Source organism: Danio rerio, chromosome 2 (genome assembly GCF_052040795.2).
Source record: "Danio rerio strain M-AB ecotype USA chromosome 2, GRCz13ab, whole genome shotgun sequence".
Classification (NCBI taxonomy): Eukaryota; Metazoa; Chordata; class Actinopteri; order Cypriniformes; family Danionidae; genus Danio; species Danio rerio.
Genome location: NC_141022.1, coordinates 27,785,742 through 27,797,857, shown reverse-complemented (window position 1 = coordinate 27,797,857; position 12,116 = coordinate 27,785,742). Strand labels below are relative to the sequence as shown.

General features: G+C 36.8%; 1 protein-coding gene and 1 long non-coding RNA gene across 6 annotated transcripts in view; one reads left to right on the top strand and one right to left on the bottom strand.

Moving 5' to 3' along the window:
- The window catches only part of kcnh2a (potassium voltage-gated channel, subfamily H (eag-related), member 2a), a 100,623-nt gene that overhangs the window by 35,099 nt on the left and 53,408 nt on the right, over positions 1–12,116 (bottom strand). For 2 of the 5 annotated variants that reach the window (XM_087239785.1, XM_087239786.1), the window contains exon 1: positions 4,677–5,579. In XM_087239785.1, the coding sequence (XP_087095911.1) occupies positions 4,677–4,790 (114 nt within the window). In that variant the 5' untranslated portion in view covers positions 4,791–5,579. 5 annotated transcript variants of the gene reach the window in all.
- LOC137487821 (uncharacterized) lies at positions 10,084–11,697 on the top strand. Its single transcript, XR_015478490.1, has 3 exons — positions 10,084–10,155; positions 11,397–11,502; positions 11,627–11,697. It is a non-coding gene; the product is annotated as an uncharacterized LOC137487821 (long non-coding RNA).

Below are 12,116 nucleotides of genomic sequence, written 5' to 3'. Positions count from 1 at the left end.
TACAACTATACATGACAGAAGATAACAACAGTACTCGATTTATTACTATAGCTATAACAAAAGATTACTGTATAAAATGCTAGGTTCCACACAATCGATTTGTGTTGGGACAACATGAGGAATTAAGTTAACTTATTTTTACAAAATTAAGTTAATTTAACACAACAATTAAACTGTCCAAAAAAAAAAACCCTCAAGAACTGTGTTGTTTCAGCTTATATAAAATCGGTAGTTTGAACAAACAGCCAACATCATTTTTTTGAATGATTTAATGATATAATTGAACAAAACAAACTTTTCCCATAATTATGTCAGGACACTAAAAAAATAGAGCTTAAGTGCAGATGCCCCAGCAAAAAGAGGACTTAGTAAAAAAGGGATCCATCTCTTTTCACAACTTGACAGAAGATTGACCTACAGTATGTTATATCCATCCCATGTGTGTTGTTTCAGGCTTAAACATGCTTCAAGATGCAAACTTCCCCGATCTCCTGCCTCGCACCAGCTGTCCACCAATGTCAGGACATGAGGTCCTCGCACAAAGACCGGCCATTAAAAGACCATTACTGAATCCCCTAAAAACCAATCAAGAACAATGCACAACACCCTTCACAGAGCAACCAGCATAGCATCCAGCTCTAAACCTACTGATTGGTGAAGCTCTAGGGAACATCACAGGTAGTTAGGACATGCCATCGGGTTGAAACACAGAAGCAAATCTCAGAGGAAAGCAGTGAGAGAGGGTAGGCATCGATCAAGGAAGAGCTCCAGCCCATAGGGCAATGCCATTTACAGTGAGTGATTATCTCAGCACCACACAGACTATGGCAAGCCGTTTTAACAATTTATCTATAAAACAAATGTTCATTGTACAAGTACTTATATTTAAGATACCAGTATCCTTTCTATTAGGTATTGGTATTTTTATTACCTAGTCAAGTGTTCACAATTGGTTGATAATATTAGCAGGTTTGCCATGCTGTCCCAGGAGAGAAGCCTGAGCTTGGAGATAATTGAGCCCAGGGTTATGGACGATAAGCATGTAAAGATCAGGTAGTTCTCGAGAGCTCCCCTAGGTAAAGGAGGAAAAAGGGGGAGTTGGGCTGGAAGGGGGGATTTTTCAAAAAACATAGATAAGGGCTATTTATAGTGAGTTTGGATTATTCCGATTGGCTTACTAATGATTATAGATGAGAGGCCAGCCGCAATCAATCATATCACTTGCGCCTCTTGAAATAAGTTTGTTAAACTTCACATAGTGCTAATTATTTTACTATTATACTTTTTACTAAGTTTAAAATTTTTCCAATGACCCCCAACACAGATTTTTAAACATGCTGCTGTTTAGAATGAATTGCTTTAAGGTTTATATTTCTGTGTAAAATTTCAAATTCAAGTGGTTCAAATTCAAATTACTGTGCATTAAAATCAGTTTGTCATTTTTCTGAGCATGATAATTTGTTTTGGACAATTCATTCATTTTCTTTTTGGCTTAGTCCCTTTATTAGTCCCTCGCATTATAGCGAGAGAACACTGTATTGCAACCACCACATAGGCATCAGCGTGTATTTTGTATTTTTCTACTAATTATGACATTTCTGAAAGACAACATAGGTGCTATTTGTTTGAAATACTAATAAATTGGGATTTGTGACAAGTGCCACATGTGTCTTTCTCTGACTCAGAGAAAACATGGAAAGTAGATTTGAATTTATAAGCTGATTACGTGATTCACTGAATGTTCTGGTTGTACACTTCAGGGACCAGCCTAATGTAATAAAATTTTAAGCGTACAAGGGTTAAATGTTAAACTGGCTTGCCATACACAAACTCTGGCGTGTCAGTGAAGGGCATCCATGTGCTGAGATGAATGTGGGGTGTTTGACCTGACTGCTGTGACGGTGGTGAGCAGAGCCACTTCTGACACCACTACACCAATCTTACACACCACCAACATGAGCCTCTGGCCAGAGACAAATGCCAGCGCCCGACTGCCTGTGCTCATGTCCTGTGGCATAATTTTCATCACATTACATACAAGATCAAACACATGCTACTGTGAGGATTGAAAGAGAAAGTTTATGACAAAATTATCTTCTAAAATAATTTCACATGTTGGTGAACTATATCTGAAAATCTGCAAAAGAAATTATGAAAATTAATAATCACAATCCTTTTGTTAATTTCCTGTAGAATATCGAAGGAAAACTTTCAAATTTGTGACAATATTAATGAGAAAATATTCAAATGTTACAAAGCTCAGGCGATCCTATACCTTTACGTTTTTTGGTGTTGTTAAATACAAAAGAAACATAATTTGAAGAATGTTTGAAACTGATCGCCATTGGCATCCATAAAGGGGAAAAAGAAGGCACTAGCTTTTACCAAATTCTCTTTTTGTTTGTTTGTTTGTTTGTTTGTTTGTTTGCTTGTTTGTTTGTTTGTGTGTGTGCGTGCGTGTGTGTGCGTGCGTGTGTGTGTGTGTTCAACAAAAAAGTAAGTTATTCATAAAAGTTTGAGTACATTTTCATTTTCAGGTGAACTAAACCTCATTCATTCATTCATTTTCTTGTCGGCTGAGTTTCTTTATTAATCCAGAGTCCCCACAGCGGAATGAACCGCCGACTTATCCAGCACGTTTTTACGCAGGGGATGCCCTTCCTGCCGCAACCCATTTCTGGGAAAGAATGAAAAAAACTATAACTTTAATTCTGTATTAAACTCATTGTAGGTGCAGATGTTAATACCATGTGATTCAGTTCAGTGTCTCTCTTGGTACTGGAGACTCATCACACACAGGCTGCCATTAGATTACAATTGATTTAAAAATCAATGTTTCCTTTTACTTGGAATAAACAGATCATTAGTAGATTCCAAAAAATTCAAACTATTTATAGTCTTAGTGCTAATGTAATATAGTATAAAATTGTGTCAACATAATCAGACATAATCAAAGCTGTAAATTGAGTTTTTAATTTATGTTTATTATTAACAAACACAAAACTAATTATAAAAATATACTAATGATAATTATTATAATTCTATTAATGATTATGAGTGAATTTAACTACATTAATATGTAACTACAATAATATGTATTTAAAATAATAAACAGCATTAGAAAATACAACATGTAATATTAGCAACATAACATTGATTATTATCATTGGGTGCTCCAGTTTCCCCCACAGTCCAAAGACATACAGTACAAGTGAATTGGGCAAGCTAAAATTGTCTGTACTGTACGAGTGTGAATAAATGTGTATGGATGTTTCCCAGAGATGGGTTGCAGCTGGAAAGGCATCCGCTGCATAAAACATATGCTGGATAGGTTGGGAGTTCATTCCGCTGTAGCGACCCCAGATTGATAAAGGGACTAAGCCAAAAAAAAAAAAAAAAATGAATGAATGAATAATGTTAATAGTAATAGTAATAATAATAATAATAATTATACAATATTAAACTTATCATTTCATTGGTAAAATACTAGAGATAAAAAAAAGCTTTATTTATTTATTTATTTATTTCAAATTTAAAATAATAAACAAAAACATTAACGCTTTTTGGAAAAAGAAAGTATTCCTCTGATGCAAAGCTGAATTTTCCAACCCAAGCTCATTCTGAAAACATAGCCCCGCAGACGTTTCTGGGGACCGTGATTTACATGGCCGCAGGTATGTATGGCTGCATTTTGTTTTTTCAAGCGAACGCTACGGGGCGGTGTGACGACGCTCCTCTTCGAGCTCGCTGACAGATGGCTCACCTCCTCCGTGTAGAGGGTTTTCGGCCACGACCAGTTTGTCTAGTTAGCTCGTTGTGTTACGTTGGCAGAGCGGAGGCCCAGAGGAGGAGGAGCCGGCCACGGCGACGACCGGGTTCAAGTCTAAGAAAGAGCGGTTCCAGAAATCAGGTAAGACAAAAAATAGAATCCAAAAGATAAAGCGAATAAATTCATAACAGGATGAGAATGCGGTGAAATCCGAAAAGGTGGTCAAAATCAGACGAGGGCTTCTTTTTTTGGACGGCTTTTGTAAATCGTTGCTTTGGTTTAGGGAAGAAGGAGGAGGAGTAGGGTGGCTGGGTCGGCTGATTGGCCGGCCGCCCAGTCAATTCAGTCATTCAGTCAGTCGGACAGACGGTCGCTCAACAGCGGCCCCCGGTGGCTTTATACACGAAAACAGCACAGGCGTGAACGTTCGAGATGCGAAAAATTGTGCACAGCTGCCTCTCATGGATTTGTGAAAACAAAAACTGCACAAATACGTACCTGCCAGGACGTATTTCGCTGTCTCCAGAAACGTCCGCGGGGCTATGTTTCCAGAATGAGCCTGGGTTGGAATTTTCTGCATCATTACTCCAGTTTTTTTTTGTCAAATCACCCATCAGATAAATCATTCAATCTGATGATTTGATCCTCAAGAACAATATATCATCATTATTGATGCTTAAAACATTTGCGCTACCAAACATTGTGTGGACACTAAAATTCATTCATGCATCAATTCTGAACAAATGTTTCTCAATCAATATAGAATTTTTTACACATTAACAGAAAAAAACTGAAATCTTTGACATGACAAAAGTAATGTATCCTTACAAAATTAAAAAAGTAATAGTTTAACCAGGATAAACCAAACAGTCACAAAACAAAAAGTTTTCTTTTACTGTGAACTCACCTCCTGTGCGACAATACTGGAAATGCGAACCGCCCTCTTGACTCGCGTGTCTCTCTTCTCAATACTTCCTTGCGCCCCCTCCTGAGTAATGCTGCCCCTGGCACTAAAGGACATGGTTCTGCCCCATACAGAGATCCAGCTGCACAAGATTCTGGTATCCTCCACTGTTCATCCCACCTCACCTCCAACCAATACCGTCATGCTCCGAGCTGAAGCGCCTCTGTTTAAATGCCTCTTTTACACCTTCCAATATCTGCCTCAATTATTAACTTGTTTGCTCCATGCATCAACGTCGAAAGCAAACCATCCAGCTTTTTTGTAGTCCCAGAAAACAGCTGCTTCTATTACTCCAAGCAAATCAGCAAAAAATTTGGAGAAAGTGACCGATCTTCACTTTCGATTCTTGCACAAAAAACTCAATCAGAAGCCAGAAAACAAGTCTGAATGGAAGCAGCATAAATCCATCATCACCGATTTTCATTCAACTCATATTTACCATGTATAAAAAGTTTTAAAACAAGCCATCCACTTTTTTGTAGTCCTATAAAACAGCTAATTCTGTCAATCCAATATGAGAACAATATGAGAAAGCTGTTGATCTTTACATAAATCTAGCACAAAAATCAGAGAACGAGTGCGAATGGTAACATCACAGATCCATCATCACACTATCAGTATTGGACTTTAAATTAACTCACATCCTCCATGCATCAAAGTTTTAAATCAAACCGTCCTTTTTTTGTAATCCTAGAAAACAGCTGTTTCTCTCACTCCAGGCGAATCATCAAAACAATTTAAGAAAACTGTTGATCTTCACACTCGATTCTTGCATAACAACAGAAATGTAGTGTGAATGGGAGCTGCACGGATCCATCGTCACGCCATCAGGGCAGCTGTTCCACTTTTTTTTTTTCCACGCTTTGCCTTTTAAAGAGAGTAAACTGCCTGTGGTCTCCCTCTCTTTCCCTCCCTCCCTGGCTTCCAGAATCCCTGTTTGTGTGTGTGTTTCTCTCTCTCTCTCTCTCTCTCTCTCTCCTCGGTGGAGAGATGTAATTGTGTGATCCTCCTCCTCGCTCTCTGAAACCCAGCTGCAGGGCTTGATGGATCTCCTCTGCTCCACTGATAAGCACAAACATGCTCAAAATAACGTTTTTGGGTTATTTTTTTGTCTCTCTATGTGCTCAGCTTCCAGGCTTGTGGCAGACCCTCACCTCTCTTATGATAATTTCCCCCCACATTAAGTTAATTATAGTTAAATTAAAAGTTTAAATGAGTCAATAAAAGTTTTTTTTGTAAATGTAAATTGCAATTGCACCCAGCAGGCACACAACGTCATATGATGTAGGTGTTTGGTTATGTTTTGGTTGCGACGACAGGGAGCAAAATCTAACGTCATATTAACAATGTAATGTGACGTCCATACAACGTCAAAGTCTAACATCTGTAGACGTTGATCTTAGGTTGGTTTTAGGTTGTGGAATCAACCAACCAAAGTCCATCGTCATCTAAACGTCATAATGTGACGTCGATACAATGTCAGTGTCTAACATCAGTAGACATTGATCTTTGGTTGGTCAACTTTTGTGCCATTAGCTAACCAAAATCCAAAGTCATCTTAACATTGTAATGTGAGGTCCATACAACGTCAAAGTGTTACATCAGTAGACGTTTTTCTTTGGTTGCTTCTGTGTTGTGTAATTACCTAACTTAAATTCAATGTCACTTTGATGTTGTATGGACGTCACATTATGACATTAAAGTCTAACATCATTAGCTGTTGATATTTGGTTGATAATAGCTTTTGGCATTAACACAATACCATAATCTTTATAAATAAACCACAGATTTGAGTTTTGAAAAACTACATTCTTGCATGAAAAACTGTTATAACTATCTTGCGATCAATTTTATTTGGTATTGGACATTTTTATGCTAACTGTAATAAAAATTTAAGTGAAGTTTATTTATGAGCTAATTTCGAGAGGATCACATGCTTTTGATTGCTTGCAGCCGGCCCCACATTATTCAATTTATGATTAACCAATCAGACGATTCCTAAGCCACTACAAGTACCCCAAGTTCCATATGACAGCCATCTTTGTTTTAAAGAACCCCTCCTTCCACCCCTACTTCTCCTCCTTTCCTAGATGGGTGGCCCGGTGGCCCAGTGGTTTGCAATGTTGCCTCACAGCAAGAACGTCACTGGTTCTAGTCCTTACCAAGCCAGCCGACGTTTCTGTGTGGAGTTTTCTGTGTGGAGGTTTCCCCTGGGTTCTTCAGTTGCCTCCCACCATCAAAAAACATGCAACTTAAGTTAATTGACTAATCCATATCAGAATCATAGACATGCTCCTAGTAAGTAGTTATCTCTTAAGAGCAATCACTATCCGTTCATTAGCTGCTACAGCAGGGGAGTTCTCGAGATCTACCTGAGCTCAAACTCCCCTCTCGCCTTGCAAATGGGAGGGAGCCCTGGGCTCGAGGAACTTATGAGCTCAGGGCTCTCTCCCAGGACAGCATGTTTTTATTATACAATATTTATTCTGATGTTTTTAAATCTTGCACTTAACAAATATCTTTATTTAGAAAAACAAAAACAAAAAAAAACAAACATAAAAAACGCAAAACTAATACCGAAACTAATAAAAATGAAACTAATACTAAGCAATTTCAAAATGTAGAAACTAATAAAAACTTGTAAATCTGCCTCTAAAAACTACATAAAGCTAACTGAATTTGAAAACAAAAAGTCAAAACGAAAAAAAAAACAAAAAACATAAAACTAATGAAAAAAACAAAACTATTATATCCTTGCTGTCCACTCCACCAATAGCTGGAGTGTTGTGAATGCACAGGCGCTATTGTCCTGTGGATGCTGCACACTGGTAGTGGTGTGGATAGACCCCCACTTTGGGTGTATGGCCATACACGATAAAGGCAGTATATAAATATATACATTACATTATTACAATGTATGCTCGAAAATTGTCATAACACATGCAAATACATAAATGCATAAATCCAATGCAAGTTAAAAAAACAGATGCATATAGAAAAACATAAATATGTCTGAAACCAAAAATAAATATTTGTTTGAAAACACTGATAAAATTAGATTTGTCAAAAGCACCGAGCATCTCTTTCTACGCCTCAACGCGAACTGTCAGATTTAAATTTACGTGTGTTCGGAATGTTCTAATCACACCAGTGTGATTGTACATATGTAATGGTTAACATTCCGGTCATACTGTTCCTTGTTGTTTGTTTATTTTAGCATTAATTATCTTACATTAAATTAAAAATTACACAATTAACATTAAAAGAGCTGACTCTCTTCAGGAAGTCGTTGGGTTCATCACTTTTCGCCTCCCTCTACACATTTCCATTGTAATCAGTACTATTTGCAGTGTGTTTCTATATTAGCAGGTATTGTGAAAATGTATGTGTTTGTTGTCAAATTAATAAAGATATTTTCTCTTTGTTATTGTTATTGTCTTATTCTGTATTTTATCCGTTTTTATAAAAGGAGTGGTCCAGAGTGTATTTTTAAGGCTTGGTTGTGTCACCTTATGTTTTCATATATCTTACTTTGATTATATAAGCTTCTCAGCTAACATGAAAACGACTGTCATATTGTCTAGTTCCTCTGAAAGCCCGCCTTTGTCAAATGTTTGCTTTATATTTTTTATAATTCTCTTTAGCTTTCTCTGCTATAACATTATAGCACCTCTGGCCACGCCCCTTCACTGTGCTGGGTGTATGCGCGTGGTGTATGTGCATAACTTTAAGGGTTTGTTGTCTCACTAACCTGGATGTATTTTTTTGTCCCCAAACTTCATTCGCTGTAGGCTTTGCTACCCTGATTCTGTAAAAGGCAATGTCCCCATATGCATTGATTTTTTAGCATAGGAGATGTTGTTTATGTTCAGACAGCTACATTACACATCAACTAAAGTTTAAAATATGATATCGTAGAAGACACCCCTTTAATAGAAAGAATACTGAAAAATATTGTTCATTAGTTCATAATACCAAATATATAATGAAAATGAATTAAAAAAATATATAAATGTTTATCACCATATATTTACTGCCAAAGAACAATAAAACACCATGGCCAATGTATCTCTGACCATTCACTTATGTTGATGTCCTGGTTGGCGTTTGCTTCAAAAACCATTGATCTATGGGTCATAGAGTTCAGATGACCCCTGACAGCATAATTACTTGCCCATCACTGACCTCATGCATGTTAAGTCACCTTTCACATGCGTCAACAAAGATCACAATCTTTATTTGATGGCTGAGAGCCCTAACGGCACTGCATAATGGAGTCAGTTTCAGACAACAAGGTGTTTTTGTCTCTTATCATAGTCACTTTGTCAGATTATTCTATTTTGACTGCTCAATTCTTGTTGTGTCATTGCAGATAAATATTTGAAACTATAATCTTCACTTATCTTTAACACCAACCAGCGAAAGACTTCTGGAAAGAACCAAATAAACAAAGCTCAATGAAACATCACAATAACAAATGATACTAAAAATACTAAAAAGATTAGATGCTGAAAAAAATGTTGACAGTTATAAAATTTTATGTTAGTTCACAACATCCTTTTAATTTTTCTGTCAAAAATGTGCCAAGTCTTACAAACAAAAAACAAAACAATCTATACAGCCATTATAAACAACCAGTTGGGAAAGCAGTCACCAAGCAGTCGCCTTTTTAAACTGTTGTTTCAAGCTATTTTGCACATCCACTTAAAAGGCGATTGATAAATGTGAATTATTACATAAGTTTCAGTGTCAGTCTTTTGTGTAAGAGTCTGTTCTCATATTTAATTCAATTTATGTTTCCCAGATAGCAGGCAGTAATCGGCCCGAGCTCGGCTGCCCTCCGGCGCCTCCGGCTCCGACTCGGCATCGGCGAGTGTTATCCGGGCCGAGTGCGGCCCGCAGCTCGCTCGCGCACATGCGGTTGTGATGCGGCTGTAAAGCACTGGCCCGATTCCGGTCAACCATATCCTGGCCGCTTCTGGCAAGGACTCGGCTGATGGCAACCGATTAAGTTCTTATTTTATCTAGTAATCTGTTAGCTCCACGTTTAATGATAATTTGAGAAAATATTCATGGTACGATAGCAAAAAAAAAAAAAGAATATTTAGTGTGGATGGTCGCAATGTTTAGACGCAAACAAAACAATATTATTTATAAATAGATTATACATGTCATCTAGAGAAAAACTATGTAAAATTCGCTTATTTTTGAGATAGCACGCTCCTGTGCTGACTGTTTTTTTTTTTAAAGCAGAAGTTGGTTTCATAATAAACACATACGTGACTAAACTCCTGATCCAAACTCCAATCCAGACGGTGGCGGTAATGCTCCAAAAAGCTGGTTGTCAACCACCATGGCACGAAGATCACAAGAAGAAAAAGTTTGGTTTTTCAAAGATTTCACGTGGATTCTGGTCAGAAAGGTAAGCTTTTTACTGCTTGTGTACTGTATAATTAGCGAATTTAGAGCTTAAAACATTTCCACGGTGTTTGGTTGTAACAGCGTTTATTAATTTAAAACAGTTTGATACGAAATGTAACTTGCTTTAAGAAACACGACTGGAGCTAATGTATGCTAACGCTAACAGTTACAAACACGTCTGAAAGTTCCTTTTCCTTTTACACAATGTTAGATTGTAACGTGTGTAGTAACTGAAAACTATTTTAATTATTTTAAAGAAACATGAAACGAATTTGTGTGTATGCTAACTTTGCGTTAAAGAAAGTTTCTGTAGACGAATCCATTAACTAACTTGGCAAAACGTGTTTTTTTTCCCTGATTTAACATTATAAAGTACCGTGGATATTGAAAAAATCATTGTACAGGCGTATACTTATCCAACAGTATTAATTCTGTGATTATGTGTAAATAAAAACTAATCGTTTTGGATTAATAAAATATTATTGTTTATCTTGTTTATGCAGTTAGTCACGAAAATGATCGAAACTCGACTGTTTACTATTCTCTTTAAATTATCCAAGAGAAATATATTACTATGCACTTTAATTCATATGTGTTAGCCTATGTGAATCAATTATATCTTTTGTTCAAGCTGTAATGGTCAGTTAATGTAAAACTGAACGTCTTAAAGCAGATTTTGATGTTTTTTTTTATGTTATTGACAGTGATAAATTCTGATTTAAATGAATGGGTAACAATATTTGTTGGTTAAGTCTTATTGTTCTTGTTTAACAAAGGTTAGTGAGATCATTTTGCAGCACATCACGACCAAAGAAGTCAATGGCACAATCTTTTGAACGTGAATAGGCATGTTATAGTTGTGTGCTAAAAGTCCATTATAAGCTGTAAACTGCTGATACATTTTCAACATAGATTGAGCTTTTCAGACATTACATTACTAATTGCTTCACAAACAGCTGAAATGGTTAATTGTTATTGGCTATCATCATCAAACATTTTTCACAATGGTAGGTTAATCTTCATGGGTACAGAATAATGCATGTGCTTGACCATCTTACAAATCTATGTCTCAGATTCATAAGGCTGTCACTCTGCATGAATCTCCGAATAAATCTTGTGCAACCTTCTGTGTACTGATTATTTACACTATAGGTATTATATGCATTAATTAACTTTGATAGTATTTCAGGATTTGAACTTTTCTTTACGGGAGGTTAACAACAATGTGATGTTTTATTATAGATGCATATGAGGAAGCTCGACTCAAACATCCACACGCAACTGTGATTTCTGACTGGTAGACAGATGAGGATGATGATCGCCTGTCATACATCTAAAGACAGAACAGGTTTGTTTGCAATTATTTTAAACACATACTGTCAACATTATGTCATTGATCTATTACAACCTGTGAGTTTTGCCCTGGCACTATACTAAAGTGATGTTTTGTTTTGTAAATGTATCTGATTAAGGGACAGTATAGACACATCTATACCGTGATGAAGAAAAATTACTTGGAACAAAGAGGCTGGATAAAAAGCAGATTTCAGAAATCAAGGCAGCACCACAAGTACCATCACCATCAATGACTATGGCAGAAATCTTAAGACCACCATCAAGATGCACAGATACTGTACATTCCAGTACACCAGGCGTGTCCAAACTACGGCCCGCGGGCCATCTGCGGCCCGCGAGGCTTTTTATAAATATCAATAGAATCTGGCCCGCTATACAAAAATGAACGTAATTCAATAAATAACCACCGGGTGTCGCTATTACATGCATTCAATTAAGCAGCAGTTCTTGTTATGATCTATCTATCTATCTATCTATCTATCTATCTATCTATCTATCTATCTATCTGTCTGTCTGTCTGTCTGTCTGTCTGTCTGTCTATCTATCTATCTATCTATCTATCTATCTACACACAGTTGAAGTCTGAATTATTAGCCCCTCATTGAT